Raw genomic sequence first — 17,198 nt, forward strand, 5'->3', positions numbered from 1 at the left:
AGGCAGAGACGGATAACACAGTCTCAATCCCGAGTGGCACTCACACACACTCACACACACACACACACACACACACACACACCAACTTGTGCGAGGGCTGAAGGAGGCCGACTCAGCACTTCCAGAGTTGGTAAATGCTGTGTTTTTCTCTCTCAGGTGCCGCAGCAGCCTCGTAGTAAATTGTCATATTGTATATTGAAAAATGGAGAAGCGAGAGGGAACAGAAAATCAATGAGGGTTTTGAGCCACGTCGTGTCTGCTGCTGACGCAGCAAGAGGCGACTGCTTCTGCAGTCACACACACACACATATATAAAACAGAAACCACCTGGTTTGAAACACATTGTCCTATTGTGACTTATCAAAGAGAATGGAGGATTTTGTGTCCTAAAAAAAACAACTCCATCTTTATCGGCCTCCCTGTTCCTTTGTATTGTGAGAGGCAAGTGGGGTAATTGCAGAGCAAAGAAGCCTCACACACGCACTGTGTGTGTGTGTGTGTGTGTGTGTGTGTGTGTGCGTGTGTGCGTGTGCGGAAGCCAGTTGAACCCTTTTGCCCGGACACAAAGCTGTGGGCCCAAACAGGAAGCCTCACACACTCCTGTGTGATCCGTGTGTGTCCCAGCCTCCTGAACCTCAGCTTCACACAAACATCCTTCCTGAGTGATTATTTTTTTAGCTCCGTCAGCATTTTTAATTCAGCTCACAATACAACACTCTGATCCCGTTCCACCAACGCACTTCTCTGACAGACAGTGACACATTCGTGCGGGGTATACGGTGAGTAAACGCCACCACTCAGAGCTGTGTGATTGACTCGTGGTTGATAATGGAGCCACCACAGTCGATGCGGTGCGGATCCAATTAACCGGGAGTTGTTAAAATGTTCACACAGAAGAAGGCCTAAAATGGACCTTCATTGATTAGCTTAAAGATGTCTTTAAGTCCGACCACACACTGCTGATATGAAAGCAACTGCAATAGGAGTCAGCGTTCCCTCTCTATCCGTTCTGCCTGTTAAAAGAACCAAACCTCCACATCGTCCCTGCTCCTTCCGTTCAAATAAACATCAATCAACAGCAATGCACACTGTAAGCCTCGCATAGAGCCTCGCATGAAACAAAGACACAGAGCCACAATCCTGCAGACAAAACCTCTTGCTGTGTCACCACCTTTCCTATTGTGTGCCGGTGAAAGCAGTCATTTATCCTGAATCATACGTCTCTCCGGCTGCCTTGTAAACACAGAGCTTAGTAAAGTAACACGTAGGCAGACGCACGGTTTCGGTTCATGGCCGGAGGCGCTCGTCCCCCTCTTCAGGGAGACACGTCAACATCCGATCTGCAGAGCTGAATGAGGTTAGTAGGGGTTTAGTCTGGAAAATTATAAACCAGCCGTGTGGAGATGCTGCCTAAGCATTCAGTATGAAAATCAATAAAAAAATCATCGAGTAGATTATCACACTGGATGGCCGTTCGTTGACCCTCTGAATCCAACAAAGGAAGCCACTTCTTAACATTCCCAGATGTGTAAAACACAGACAGATGCTGAAGTGCTGAGACAAAATGTACTTCAGTTCATGCTCCACTAAAATGTTTCCTAGTGCCTGATTTAAAGCTTTCCATTGAAATAATGTGGGAGGCCTGCTAATTGGTAAATGAATGAGTGCTTTTAGAAATACTCAATATGAATCTGCACTGCTTTTTTTGTGTGATCGATGCACATCTACAGGCTATAACCATCCGTCGTTTACCAGTCAGCAGGAAAGCAATATTATTTTAATGAAGAGCTGTAATTCAGGCATTGGAAATTTTTTTGTCTGTACATAATTTGGATCAGTATTTCGAAAAGCAAAGCAGCTTTCCGGATTCAGCTCCATATACAGTGAATATCCTGTGAATTACAGGTGATACGTTCATTCCTGAACCCCATTTCAGCAGCTATGCAGCCATCTGCATCTGTCTTACAGCATTCCTATCCCTTGTTAAATGTGCCTCATTTTCTCTCTTTCTTTCCCGGCGCCTCTCTCTCTCTTTTCCCTTTCAGCCACTCAGTCTATGTGTCTCTCTCTCTCTCTCTCTCTCTCGCTCTCTCTACACACACACACACACATGCACACATGCACATACACCCTCTTCCTGAGCAAGTAGGAACATTCCTTGCATCAGCCAAAAATCCCATATTAGAGTATCAGCACTGTGCCCGTGTGAAATAACGCAGCCTGACAGGGATGGAGGTTCTCCTGCATTATAAACAGCAACATTCTTCAGCTCCCGTGTCAACAGGTGAGGCGACAGCGTCCACCGACATCCCCATATACCTACAGCGGCAATTCACAGAAACTTTGCAGGGTTTTTCTCCCCTTTTACAAAACATGCACGAGGTAGTCAAAAGAACATAAAAGCATCATAAAAAAAAAATTAAAAAAAGATAAAATAGCGGCATTTGCAACCTGTAAACGTCAACCGTTTAAAAACATCAAGAGATGTGGGACCATCATAAGGGGCCAAATCATCTCAGGAATCTCGGCGTAATAATTGAGCATTCGTAGCAGGCTATGTCATGCTGTTACTGGCCAATGTTGCATGGAATACGACAAGTACAAGAAAATACAGGCATACCTATTTTGACATTATAGTACGTGGTATTACAATAGAGTATGATGGTGCTAAAGACGACTATGACAGAACTGCAGAAATGTTCCATCTATGGCCACAAAACACAAAACTACAGCTGATAAAGGGAGGGTCCTAAATAATAAATCCACTCATCGAGTGCTTGATTTGCTTTGCCCTTCGTCTCTGTGCGTGATCTGTGCATCTCCCTCTCCTGCTGCAGAGCTTTGTGAATGTTATCTATGGGAGGGATTTACATTTATGTCTCCCATGATGCTGCAGTGCGTGGCTGCAGCATGTAAAGCCTCATCCTGCGGGCTGGTTACAGCAGAAACATGCAGGTGTGTGTGTGTGTGTGTGTGTGTGTGCGTGTGTGTGTGTGTGTGTATACACGAGTCCTCCTCGGCTAGCTGGCCTAAACGAGCCGAGTGGATCTATTCAAGATTTGAGAAACAAGACAGACATGTGTTAGAAAACATAGGGAGGCAGAGGTGTGAGGTGCAACTGCTGCTTGGTACCCTCTATTAGGATCTCTAACAGCAGTGCACAGGCTAATGACAGACTGTGTGTGTCTCCTAGGGAGGGCAGACTGCTGGGAATGTCAAAGCAAACAACACTGCATCTGGAGACATCTCGACACAGATGGAAACACACACACACACACACACACACACACACACACACACACACACACACACACACACACACACACACACACACACACACCCCAACCAGGTATGTGGATGCACAGGTTCACCTATTCATCTGTTCGTTCCAAAAAACTACGAGGATAAAGTGAGGAAAAGAAGAGCCGAGCGATACAGCCGTTCACTGGGGAGCCGTGAAGTAACTGACAGGAAAAAGTCGATGCGGAAGGTCGATGGACAAACATTAAGTCCACAGTCTGACAAACACAGGGGACGGGCCTCACAATGCAGCACGGACAGGAAGCCTTTACACAGGCGGCCGAGCAGAAACAGCAGTCTGCTGGGACGTCCAGACAGCACCGATGCCGCTGCCGTGACGACCAGAGGAGTTTTCAAATCGGCAGGTAAACAAGATGGTTAACAGTGAGCGGAGTTAACCAGGATTCAGCTGACAGGACGACCCATTGGAAAGAGCCGCCAATCAAACCAGTGCAGAGATTTTAATGTAGACGTACAGACCAGCATCAGATTAAAGTGAAAGCTTAGATGGAGTGGAGAAACATAACAAATTCAAACGCTACCCTGGCGGGCATACGAAGGAAAGATTGGATGGGTGTGAAATTTATCTTAATTGAATGAAGATGGTTCTACAGTCAACTGGGCAGCTGCTGATATCTTTTGGAAGATTGATTCCTTGAATTGCATGCCATGAGACACTAAAGCTGTGTTTTGTCCACCTTCAGTGGTTCGACACCTTCCTAAAGAAACCTTTATTGTAGGTTGTTTTTTTTTGTTTTCCTTGTATGTGTCACTCATCTGTACCTCAACAACAGAAATTCCAATGTGACAACACTGCAATTTCTCTTCAACCCCCTCCCACCCAGTCCCCATGGGCTGCAGCTCTGAAGTCCCAGGGGACAGCAGCCCTCCTGGAGAGCAGGAGTACCTTGAGGTTGACAGTCTGGAGACAAGGCTGGGAACACAGGGCTCATGTCTTGTTTCGAAATGGAAATGAGCAGCGGTAGTGATGACGACAGCGGTGGCCCATCTTATCGAGTGATCCGGCACTGCAGTAGCAGTGCAAACATGCTGTTCTGGGGGATGATAATATCCTGTCCTCTCTCTTCCTCATATACCCCCCCCCCCCCCCCCGCCCCCACCCCCCCTCTTCCTACCACCTCGCCTGACTAAAGTATGCACCAAATAACCCTACAGATCTGATATGCACCCGCTGTTTCCCTGACTGCCTTCTGAATCCAGAGTGCCTACCTGACGACAAAAAAAGCGCACACACACACACACACTTACGGATCCAGCAATCAGCCAGTAAACAGTTAACATCCCAACGCCCCTTTCTAACAACTACAATCTGCTCTCCCACCCCTGCTGCTCTTTTCCGTGTCCTTGATCATCAGCAGAGGCGGCACCGACGAACTGCGATCAATGAACGAGCCTCGGCGCAAAAAACCCGATCATTTAATTGCGTTCTGCGTTTAACACGTGAACGAACGGCGGTGCGAAACGAGCAGCTCAGACACGCAGGAGACCGAGAGGGAAAGAAAACGCCCTGCCTTGTTCAATGTCGAAACCTCAGCCCCTCTGGGTAGTCTACACACAGCACACATCACACACATCACCTTCACATGGGCTTTTTTTAGCGACCGTTTTGAGGCCACATCTGCTCATCGCCGCGGGTTTCTGTGCGGTTTTTGGTGTCTTTGTTGGCCCCTCCGTGCGCTGCCTGGAAAGCGAGCGATCATACGCTTGAAGACCCGCTGATCATGATGTTCTGTTCACGACTGCAATTATTTATATATTAGCGATCTGCCACGTCCGCATAGTGACAATTAACCTTCATAAATGAGGGGTTATATACGGTTGGGGGAAATACAAAGACAAGCCTTCCCTTTGCGCCTCATAGGAGAGGAGAAGGTACAGGGGGGGGGGAGAAAAAAAAGCCATGCAATCAGCCAAGTCTGGGAAAACACACCATATAGTAAAGAAGCACAGATTTAACGCCACATCGCCTCAGTTTGTGCCGTTAATAAACATCTGAACTGCTTTTTTTTTTTCTTTTTTTTAAGTTTTACCTTTAACTTGCGTCTCATATTCGGCCACGATCTCCTTGTCCTTTCGGAATTTCGCTGGAGACGTCATGGCTGAGTTTGGAGATCAAACCACTTGTCCTCGTTGCGAAGTCCCAATTTCTCTCTCAGTTAATCAATAAATCGGCCGCAGACGGAAGGTGGATGCCACTCGGGAACAGGCTTTGAGAGGGGGGGGGGGAAGAGAGCCAGAGATGAGAGATCGCAGCTCCTCAGCGTGCCCCGTGGATCTGTATTGTCTCCCTTGCCTCTGCTCACTCAGGGCGCATTGTGAGTTTGGCGCTGCTGCTGCTGCTGCTCGTGTGTGCGTCTCTACCCGCCGCCGCGCCGCGCCTCACCGCCTCCTCGAAACCGGTTATGGTGCAAACAACTTCAAGCGAGAGGAGATTCATCCCCTTCTGAGAAAACAAACACCAACAGCTCCGTCAGTCAGCACTTCCAAAAGTTTTTTGTTTTTTTTAATCTGCTCTGAGTGGATCTCAGTCTCGCTGCAGCCCGACCGCCTGTCTGAACTCCACTGCTCGCTCCTTCCCCCCCCCTCCTGGAGTGAGAGAGGAAACCCAGCGGAGATGGATGGAGGGGCTGGCTGGCCCCAGTGCGCAGGACAGACAGACATATGGACAGGAGTCCTCTGTAAAGCAGAACTGTTGCTGCAAGCCAGCTCTCCACTGCCTGGTACAAGTGCCGAGGTGTGTTTTGTGTCTCCAGGTGAGTTTCTTGAAATGTTTGAAAGTATCATCAAATCACTCATCGGGGTGATTTGCTGGTTTAAATGTTGGTAAAAGTCAACAAATGTGGGTTTAACAGCCATTTTCTGTTGGGTTTCAGTAAATGTGTGACATGACAGGAGCCAGGTCTCTCACATGCTTCATTTAAGTATCTGCAAAACGGAGTATTTGCTAAATTAAAAACTGCAACTTATCAATTACTTCCCATGCTGTGTGCTAATGTTAGCCCCCAAATTAGCCAATGAGACACCGACAGCTAATTTCATTGGACAAGAGAAGTACTTCCCACACCACGAGGTGTGCGCCGCAGTTTGAATGACGTTTGTCTGCACCAATCGGTTTTCAGGACTTTTGAACGAGGGCCAGCGAACTCAAAAATTCTAACCAATCGAATTCAGACGTTGCAATAGCGCTGACCAATAGTGTCGGTTATTATGGAGCGTATCCAATCAGAGTTAGGTGTCGGGTCTTTTAAAGATAGTTTCAGGAAGTATCGTTAAATACCAGGAAGTTGTAAACAAAACTGACAGCTATTCGGTTAGCTGTTAACTCCATCTGTATGGATGCTGAGCCTGCTGTATAAAACGGGCTAGTTATTTGGCGGTATTGTGTATTTATTAAAGGTACAGCTGAAGGTCTTTTTGTATGTAGAGATCGCTTCGCGGAAATTGATATTCTTCCGTGTTTGTTCCCCCAAGCTAACGTTAGCTGCTTTAACCGTTTCATCGCGAGGAGAAGGCTAACGTGTGTCCCAGGACGTTAGAGCTCCAGCTCGTTCACGTGTCGTTGTTAAACCGAAGAAAACGGACAGCGAGCAGCGTCAGTGTCCGGCCGGTGTTGTTTTCTGCTGCGTTACCTGTCCGGAGGCAGAAAGCGCGAGAAGACTTCGTTCATCTCCTCTTTTTTTTTTTTTTAGCATAACAACAACAATGTCTACGTCCAACGCTAATTTTAAAAACAAGTGTGTGACCCAGGTGAACTGCATCTTTTGTGAGAGTCTGCTCTGCACCAGAGGCATGAAGGCGGTGCTCCTGGCAGACACCGAAGTTGAGCTGTTTTCGACTGACATACCTCCCAACAGGTGAGTGCTAACTGAGCTAGCGGGGCTGCGAGCCTTTGTTTACGTCTGTTGTTGCCAGGACGAGGTGCAGCTAACAAACCTGCAGGAACGTCAAAGAGCTCTCGGTGGGAAGAGAAATACACAACGGTTTACCAAATCTATGTTTATAATGTGAATGAAAATGTGAGATTAGTGCGAGTTCCATCCTTTCATGGCTGTTTGTCCCCCCCGTCCCCGTCCCTGTCCCCCCCCCCCCCAGGACTGTTGACTTCGTGGCCAGCTGTTACTCTACTGAAAGCTGCAAATGCAAACTGAGAGACATCGCATGTCTCAAATGGTAAGTGAAGCTCTTTCAGTATTTGCTTTAGGAAAACATCTGCTGATGTGAAATATTATTGAAATAGTCAGCCACCGCAATTAGCACAGCAAACAAGTCGTTTTTATACATCTGTGTTTTTTTAGTTGTTTTTTTGTTGTAATGTACAGTTTTAAAGCTGCAAATGATGATTACTTTCACTTAAATTGTATATGAATATTATCTTCTTGACTGGCAAGTGGATTTATTTAACAATACAGAACAATAAAAAATGTCCCATTACAATTTAACATGTCCAACAAATGGTCTAAAATCCCCAAATATATAAATTTTGTAATGATAATGTTGACTCGTAGTTTCAGCTCCATTCAGATGTATTTAAAATGTAATTTGGTATTTATTCCTGGTCTGAACTTAGAGCAGAGTTGGGTGCTACAGTGAGGCTTTATGGAGCCTCTTTTGTGTTCCCTGGCTTTTGTTGTTGTACACAGGGCAAAAACAAACATCCGCTAGATAATAGACACCCACTAGTGGAGTTGGCACTTTTCACAAGTGCCCCCCCAGTGAAGCGCTGACTCACGTTTCTTCTTTATCCGCTCTCCCAGTGGTAATGTTGTGGGCTACCATGTTGTTGCCCCCTGTAAACCCTGCCTGCTCTCCTGTAACAACGGCCACTTCTGGATGTTCAACAGCGACACCGTATCTACTCTCAACAGGCTGGATGCGACAGGTCGGTATGAGCGCCCCCCCTTTTACAAAACTAGAATTGCAATCTGTCCCGTGTTTGTTTATACATCACCTCCACGTGTGTCCGCAGGTCTGAATCTGCTCCTGTGGGGGGATCTTCCCGAACTAGACGACAGTGAGAATGAGGAATCGGAAAGCCCGTCAGAAGAGGAGTGCATTAGGTAGACAGAGAAACGGACAATGTGAGAGTTGGAGTTTAAAAGAGTGTACAAACCATGCTCGGACGAGACAAACAAAACAAAACAAAACGAGCTTTAAAGTGTGATTGAACACTGAATCACTTCGGACAGCCAAGTTCTGCTGCACTGCTCTGTGTGGGCTCAAACATTAGACCAGAGTGCTCTTCTTGGCCGTATCCTCAAACAGTGATGTCATAGCAGGTGTTTTGCCTTTGACAGCTGGTTGAGAACACCTGCTGGGACATCTTTGATTTGGGGCGTGGCCATAAAACAAACCCTACAGCTACCCTTAAAAAGTATCTGCTGTTGCAAGTAGTATGTATACAGTTGGGACATACTACCTCATCATAAAAATGAATCTTGAATTTTGACCCACTTTGTCAAATCCGTTATCGAGCCGTAGCGTGACGTTTATAGTAAAAAGAAAAAGGATGCCGTTTGGAACGAGTAGGCTTCCTTTTAATGCCTCTCCTTCTTCTTCGTCTTCTTCTCCTCCTTCTTCCTTTTTGCGGGTGGAGCTTTAGCGCCACCAACTGTCTCGCCGGCTCAGTCGATGTGACGTATCTTCCGCTAAGGATTGTGGGTCAGAACAGCTCGAGTGGCATGATGGCCTGCATACTGCAAAATACGACCGGATGTCGTAGGACAGCCTGGTACTTTTGGCATCCTACATCTAACATACTATGTATTAGGACATACTAAATCTTTTTTTGGCGAACTAAATATTCTGGTAGTGTGGATATGGTAACGCAGGGAAAGTTTGAACCCACAGAGAAACAGCACAGGGGAAGTTTTTTTAGTCCCTGTAATGAAGTGTTGAATTGCCCTTTAACCTGTGACCATGCCTTTTCCTTTCACTTTTCACTGTTAAAAGCACAGACACACACTCACACATATTCTTTTTACTCTTTTTCTTTCTTCTTCTTTTTTTTTTTTTTACATTTGTGTGGGCTATTATACAACATGTAGCAAAAGTACGCAGAAAATAACCGACTCCTTAAATCTCGTACGTTCTACTATTCTGAGCTCGTATTTTCTTGAACTTCAGCCTCGTGAGAAGCTCAGAGTGTGGTATGATGAGTCAGTGGGTACTGTGCTTTTTCATGCTGTTTACAGTAAATCTGACATTTTTTTTGATGGACAATTCAACCATCTTCGTTTTTAACGGTTAACAGTTATGAGCTGTACATTGAATATGCTGTATTAAGAAAAACAGTCATGTTTTAAAGGCTTGTACTGTATTCTCGCTGTGTAGCTGGGTGCTGACTGACACTTTGAGTGCTTTTTAAATCCCACATTGAAGAAATAGCACAATTATAGAATTTTATATATATATATCTCATATATATATATGTATATACATATATATATGTATATATATGTATATATATATAATTTATATTTGGACTTTGGACTAATACAAATACAGTGTTTACTACACGTCTGATAGCAGCAGTATGTGTATAAAACCCAGATCAATCAGCACTATCCTGTACTAACATACTAACCTATGAATAGGGTGAACTTACAGTTTAAAGTGGATTTATTTGTTCAGAGCTCACATCGAGTACAAAGTTACCGGATCGATGAAAAAGGAAAACAAAAGAGCGACTTGTTTGACTCCCTTCGACTTTTCAAGATGAACCATTCTTGAGAATTATGAATTCATGAGCTGTAAATGGACGTCTGTCTATGCTCTTTTTGCTACACGACTGTTCAGTTTTATGTAGCAGCGTACTTGTAGCACCTGAAGAGAAAAAGAAAAAAAACCTCCAAATAATCATGGAACATATCAGTGTTTAATTTAAGGACCGGCGACCTGAATAAAAACAATATAATTTGGGGCCAGTCTATAAAATAGCATGTCAATCGGCTGACAACGAACCACTGTTAAGCTGCGGACTCTGGGTTGATGCTGTATGTTGGACCGTCTCCTCAGCAAACTTCAACATCCCCCCATAACAGGAGACTTCACTTAAAGCAGTGCTTTATTTTTTTAAATATTTAATTTGCAGTGCCATCTCTGAGCTCCTGTTGCCGTTTCACTGCCGTGCCCTGCTAATACTACGATCCTGTCTTAACATCTTTCTGTAAGTGAATGAGATTTGCCTGTTTTGCTGGCAAACACTGAATGTCAGATCTCTTGCGTGAAGGAAAAGGATAAAGGAAGTAGCTTTTTAAACGTTAATCCGCCTCCATGTTTATCTATAGCCTCATAGAGGAGGAAAATCTTCTTCAGACTTTCCCCGTCCTTCACATTTAAACTTATAACTGACAATTTGTGATACTTTCACACCAAATACTGTCTGTGTGGATATCATACATCAGCTAGGGTATTTATTATATCCACAAACCAAATATCTAAAACCACATACTTCCTCACATACTTCCTTTTTGTTTACAAATGTTGTTTACAGATGCTTTGGTTTGTGTTGTGCTTGAGTACTTATGTTTTTTTTGTTCCATGTATTTAATATTTCATTGTGTAGTGCTTGGTTTTGGACGTGTACAGTTTTACCTCATGAAGGTATCACCTGTGAGTTTCCTCCAGCTAGGACAATTGTCAAATGATAATCAAAAGAACTATTTAAATGGCTGTTTCTGACGTGAATAACTTGGATTAACATGCCCTGCTGAAAATGTATATTTTGGATTTGCACTGAAACTGCATTGGTAGTTTGGAAATAAATGATTTGTTGTTTTGTATGCTTGTTAAATTAATAAACTTTTTTTTTTTTTTCAAAATACTTCCATCGCCCCAAAATTTTGTTTTTTTTTTCTTATCAATTTTGATCCCCAAAATACAAAATATTCTCCTCCATGTATCACGGCCGATATGGTGTTCTTTTTCTGTGATCATAGACCTGTGACTCACCAAAAAGCTCCAGTTTTGTCTCATCTGTTGAATGAAACTTCTCCTAGAAGCATCGTGGCTCTTCAACATGCATATTAGCGATTTCCAGTCATTTTTTCTTTTTTCTTACTGCAGTGGAGTCCTCAGTCTTCTTCCACAAAACCAACTGTTGCTTTAAAAAGTGATTAATGGTGTCATCAGACACTGATGTACCTTAACCTCCAAGTTACGTTTGTATTTCTTAAGTCATTTTCATTGACTCTTTGTTTACACTTCACACTTACATGCTTTTATTGAATCTGAGGTCCGTTTTCCTCTTGTTTACGTGTCAATGGAGGCATTCCCATGGACGTGTTCATAATATTTTCATATTTCATTTACCTTTTAACATGCTTGTTGATTATTTCTTTGCTGATTTCCAAGGACATATTTCTGCTTTGCTGTCTCTGGTCCACATTCAGTGTGGTGACCAAATTTTTCCATTTAAATGGACTGATTATAGCCATGTGTGATACTAATTAAAAAAATCAGATGGTTTAAAATATCACTATAATCCAATTATTTATAATCTTTCTCTCGAGGCACCACAAATCTGTTCGGGCCATTTTAGAATATATTTGTAAAATAAGCAGTAATTTACTTTCTTTGCTTTACTTCATACATACCAAAGACAGCAGATATACATGAGACAATTGCTTTTCAGAAGGAATGAAATATGATTTCAATGAGCAGTTAAGGTTACCAACAAATTTATCCAGCAATGTATATTCTGCTCAGTTTTCCATATCCAGCATCATGAAAACACGACCCTGAAGTCTCTTTAATTCACAGCTGAAATGATTGCTGGGCTTGAAAATGAATTTTTCTAATGCAGATTAATTTAAAACCTCAAATCAGAAATTTAATCTCAGAGGGCTTCACAATTTATTTATTATTTTTCCAAGAAGGACAGACATGCATAGGTGTCATGTGTGACAAAAGTTATTACATAAAAGAAGAACATTAAAATATATATATTGAATGTAATAATCAAAGTGTAAAACTCCCAATTGCACCCAAACTTCCTTTTTTTCCCCCAGCAGATTGACTTAAAACTGGCAAAAAACATTATGACTTTTCCCTAGATTCAGTGTGAAACATTACAATACATTTACTTGTGCCAGCTCAAGAAAAGTATTCTGTACACTTTATAAAGGTAAAGTACAGTATACACAGTGTAGTCTTCTGCCAAAGCTAATTATGTTTTGAGTATCACCTTGTGTTCTTTGTTTAAGACAGAAATGAGGTGGTTGGACTTTATTTTGATGCATTTAAGCTGCTTATTTTCATTCACGCACAATGCAGAGTTATAATTACTCAGAAGTAACGTTCCACTTAAGAGACAGACGCTTACAGAAAGGATGCTTTTGTTTTGAAGGTTCATAATGAAAGTGCAGCATTTCTGCAGGAACTGTTTTGAGAGATGATGATAGTACATCAGATTAGAGTGAGTAAACATCAGAACTAAATACGTGTAGAGGACCATATTTGGAAGGAAAAAACTATCTGGCTTTCATTTGCAATCATCAGTATCACTCGATCTGCTGTTGTCTGCATTGTGTTCTTTCCCATACGGAGCTGTAAACCTTCAAATGTGCACCAAGAAAACTGGTCCTTTTTGTGTTGGAATGACCTGACTGAAGTTTTGGAATTTGTTTTTGCATGCCTCCAAATGAAGCATTCTCTGTTGCTGTTGGGACACGTATACGTGGCAATTTAGGGAGTGAGAAAAAAATTCTTGTGGCTTACCTTGTTTTCACATGTTTTTGCAGCATTTGTGCAAATTACCAGTCATGCCCACACAGCAACGTTTTATGAAATGTACCAGCCTGGTGTTTTGTGTCCAAAGAAGATAAGATGGAAATCCTCAACACGGCATACCCCTGTGGGAAGTAGACTTCTGGGTCCAAAAGATAAACACTCCTGTCATTGTCCCCTCAAAGTACCCACTGGTCTGGTGATGGGTTGTTTAGCTCCTAGTGTGCGTGCACGTACAGCACTCAGTGCACGGTTGCCTTCCCTCCACAAATAGTGGATAAATAAATCCAATCTTCTTTCTCTGCCTCGGTGACAGCTTCGCTGGTTCATCAGGCAGAGACTCTGCTTTAATTGACAACAAGCTAATAGAGCTCACAAATTATACCCCGTTACACAAACAAACAAAACAATTTGTTTGCTTGGATTGGAAAGCTAAAAGGACATTGATGATGAATAATTTGCATCTTTCTGTGCCCATTATTAACATACATGCAACTTTAATTTGCTAATATTTACCGTGGAAAGTCAACCACATTGGTTATTATACATTTGGTTTAAGTGGTTAGACCAAATTAATGAGAGATTTGTAAAAGTGACAGTTTGCTAATGGCCACAAACAATAACAATTCATAGACATATGTAACCTGTGACAATTCTGCTATTTTTTTCAAGGCTGAATTTTGCCTGTTTGTATCCTCCATAATAAACATAATGTCATGTATATTGTACCACTTAGATATCCTTGAAGGCCACAGTCGTGATCAAGCCTGTAAATGGAACCGTAATTAATGTTCATCATTATATCTGCTTCGCATGCTATGACATGACTGTTGTGAAAAATCCTCTTCCACTCAAATATTCAGTGCCTCATGTACAAGTGAAAGAAAAGAGCTCACATTGCTCAATCAAAAAAAATAAAAAATATCCAAGATTGCAGTTAAATAAATAGAATTCAAAATCTTGTTTTCGCATTAGGAAATACATTGATTTTAAACAAGTCACTATAATAAGAATGACTTTAGGAGGCATCTCCATTAAATGTAAACACATGCTTCAGAGATTAATCAAGTTTCTGCATTAAGAGTTCTGCATGTCCCCCACAGCTGATTTCAATACTGCCTGATTGGATTTCTCCCCAGATTAAAGTTGAATTGAGTCTTCATTTGTTCACAAGACTTCATGTATTTATTATATTCAACAAAAAGCAGAAAATGTGCTGTTTTCAGATGAAACCAAACTAACAGGAAGGTGATGAGATGCTCATACAGCCCTCAGAGGAAATCTAAAGAAATCTTATCCTCTTTGTGGTTGTGACCTCAATGTGCAGAGCTTTGAACTCCAATAACAACTTGATTACCATCTCAGACCGACAGTATTCAGTAGGGCTATTAGGTAGTTGCAGAGTGCACTTCTGCTTTAGTGGATCATCTCAGAACGAGCTCTCTGGCTCCCTCTGTTGGCTCTGAGCTACAATGACACACAGACAGAAACGATCCACCACTGAAGGTCATGTTTTTTTTTTTTTTAGAGCCATTAACATAAAAGTTATGTGACATTACAGACAGTAAATAAAATAAATAAAGGAAACTAACTTTACACACAGGTTTCTGCATTTTCAGAATAGGCTGGGCTCCCTTGACATTACATTACAACCGCACTGTTGTCACCTGCTGTTTTTTTTTTTAAATTTCAGAATTAATGTGTAATTAATGTCTTCATCTATTATTTAAGGAAATAAATACAGCTGGTTTCAGATGCCACACATTTGTCTTTTGTAGGTTACTGTCACTTATGATAACATGATAGAAAAAGCCCTAAAATTCTGGGTTCATTTGTGATTCATTAATGGCAGCACCAAACCACAACTTGAGTCATCTTAGGGTAACCTAACATACTAAAGTCCAGACCTTACAATGCTGTAAATAATATTGAATATTCATGCCAGCCTTTGATTTTCTTGTATTTCAGGGCCCAGCGATTATTGTGGAAGTCTGGTTGTCATGAACATGTAAGTCCAAATATCTCAGTTCTCTGCTCAGGGCAAGAAGGGTGGCGGAGGGTCTTTTCTGTGATTACATTTTAAGGAATCTAAATATATATATATATTTTTTTTAATATAAAATAGAGAATATCAGACGTTCCCCTTTGTGTCTGACAGCTGCAGAGGGCTAATTTTTCAGGTTTTCACAAAATTGCAGATCTGAATCTGTTAGAGTCACCTCATTAAAGACACAATCTTTGACCCTATTCCTTGGTCCATAAATTATAAATCTATTTACATTTATATGTGAAAACTTTGTCTCACGGATGATGAATATCCAAGGCATTTTGCATGTTTGTTTGTCGTCCCTCTATGAAAAGACCAATTAACTATTTGCTTACATCTGGATTATAAATTGCACTTTTAAGTGAGCAAAAAAAAAAAAAAAAATCAAGAAATGCACTCATTTCCAGATAAATTAATACGTAATTGCTTATACAATAAAAACAGATTTTTTAATTTTTTTTCCTTTGAAAATTTGCAGCTCATTGTGTCTTAAAATCCTTTGTAGAGTTCAGCGGCTCTGCACAGCCAAAAGAACTTTGTCCTCTTGACACTAGATGGTGCAGTTGCACCATAAATAGCGGCGACCACCAGCTGGTCTGTCACCAGAGACAGCAAGAAACAAGAAGTAACAAGAAGTCAGGGCCAAAGAAACGTATTGGAATAAAAACTGCTTATTACATTTGAAGAAAAAAAATATATCACCATTAGTCGTGCTTTATTCTGGAGTGACAGGAAGTCTGAAAGGAAAAATTGGAAAATAAAAAAACAACATCAGAATTCTCAGTGATTTATAATTTTATATAAAAGATTTCACTCAGTACAAAAATCAACATTTCAGCTTGTTTTATTGAAAGGCCAGCCGTTTCGAAAGTTTCTCTTCACATTAAATGCATCAATCTTGCATCGAGATACTCCAAGTAAATGTCACTATTGTACTTGCTTGGACATATAAAGATGATTGCCATCAAATTAGCGGTCACCTTGATCATCAGAGGGAGCAGAATATTTGATAAGATATATAAGGGGTTTCATAAAAGCTCTGCAGTCTGTCATGGTCATCTCCTGATAATAGACGTAAAAGGAGAAACTACTGTCCAGCTTTGCTTGATTATGCATATTAATGACACCTCAAGAATTCATCACAAAAATCTTTTTCCAGCGGGTGACGAGGGCAAACGGTGATAAAGGGCTGAATTTATTCCCTTTGGGAACAAGCGCTTTAATCAAGAGAGGAAACTTTCATGAGACCGGCAGGACAGGCTGCTTAAATTCTTAAATAATTTAGCTAAATCAATTTTATATGTAATATGATCACTTATCCCTGAAAAACAACAAATCCTCCAGGAACTAATGAGCCCATAAGCTCGAGAACGCTCGTTTTATAATTAAGGGCTAATAAAAACAATTGCTTTTCAATGCTCAGTCTGGGGAACAGTAACTGCAGGTGGCATATGCAACAGTGCAGGTTTTCAACAACTGGGCTGCCTACTGGCCCATTATTATACTCTAAGGCAAGCTGCACTGGGCTTTTGTTGAAGTGCTCAAGATAACACAAAGAAAACTTCAAACAGCCTTCTTATTGTGCTCTATTCTTCTGGGCAAGCTGATTACTGTTAAGGATAAAAGTTGTTCCTATACAGTAAACTAATGCGGAGAATCAGAGAGCACTAATTAAGTCATGGGGGATCTGAGGCGGTCGGCTTGGATGTGTTCCCCAACACCCGGACCGTAGGGGTTTAGTGGGAACTTTACAGCCCAACAGCAGTCAGCATCAAAGGTGTTTATCGTCAGCTGAATGTCCGGTAGAGGCATGAACCGCTGGATCTTCAAAGCCACATGGGGGAGAGAGGGGGAAGCAGAAGATACAGCTTCTTAGCCGTGCTTGTCTGTTCTCCTTTTTCTCTCCATCTCACTGTCCCTTAGCAGAGCTGAGAAAGTTGTGCCAAATAGCAGGGTTTTTTTGTCTAAAGGAAATGCAGCCAGTGGCAAAATGTAAATAGCTTAATGTAACAAAAACTGGTTTAACCCTAATTATTCTGTTCACCCTTGAAAATGAGTCAAATTTTAAATGGTTTTTATTTTCCATCACTGGAAGGAAAAAAAA

The 17,198-nt window shown here is 41.8% G+C and overlaps 2 protein-coding genes across 5 annotated transcripts in view; one reads left to right on the plus strand and one right to left on the minus strand.

The window, feature by feature from the left end:
- srgap2 (SLIT-ROBO Rho GTPase activating protein 2) overlaps nt 1-5,444 on the minus strand; it is a 55,718-nt gene extending 50,274 nt beyond the window's left edge. For all 4 annotated transcript variants that reach the window (XM_069156866.1, XM_069156839.1, XM_069156849.1 and 1 more), the window contains exon 1: nt 5,352-5,444. In XM_069156866.1, coding sequence (XP_069012967.1) covers nt 5,352-5,418 — 67 coding nt within the window. In that variant the 5' untranslated portion in view covers nt 5,419-5,444. The remainder of the gene's footprint in view (nt 1-5,351) is intronic.
- A 542-nt stretch (nt 5,445-5,986) lies between these two features.
- On the plus strand, nt 5,987-11,141 carry LOC138202655 (protein FAM72A). The gene is made up of 5 exons (XM_069156895.1): nt 5,987-6,074; nt 7,011-7,175; nt 7,414-7,491; nt 8,076-8,200; nt 8,288-11,141. The coding sequence occupies exons 2-5, from the start codon at nt 7,024-7,026 to the stop codon at nt 8,380-8,382; spliced, it is 450 nt and encodes a 149-aa protein (XP_069012996.1). The 5' UTR covers nt 5,987-6,074; nt 7,011-7,023; the 3' UTR covers nt 8,383-11,141.
- Nucleotides 11,142-17,198: the final 6,057 nt, after the last annotated feature.

Source organism: Embiotoca jacksoni, unplaced genomic scaffold, assembly GCF_022577435.1.
Source record: "Embiotoca jacksoni isolate LCO1_2020_lvr unplaced genomic scaffold, fEmbJac1.0.p SCAF_1, whole genome shotgun sequence".
Lineage (NCBI taxonomy): Eukaryota > Metazoa > Chordata > Actinopteri > Embiotocidae > Embiotoca > Embiotoca jacksoni.

Bases quoted from the DNA above. Each gene is read 5' to 3' on its own strand.
- LOC138202655 (XM_069156895.1), top strand. From the start codon at position 7,024: ATGTCTACGTCCAACGCTAATTTTAAAAACAAGTGTGTGACCCAGGTG. The intron at 7,176-7,413 runs GTGAGTGCTAAC...CCCCCCCCCCAG, and splicing joins ACTGACATACCTCCCAACAG to GACTGTTGACTTCGTGGCCA. The intron at 8,201-8,287 runs GTCGGTATGAGC...GTGTGTCCGCAG, and splicing joins CAACAGGCTGGATGCGACAG to GTCTGAATCTGCTCCTGTGG.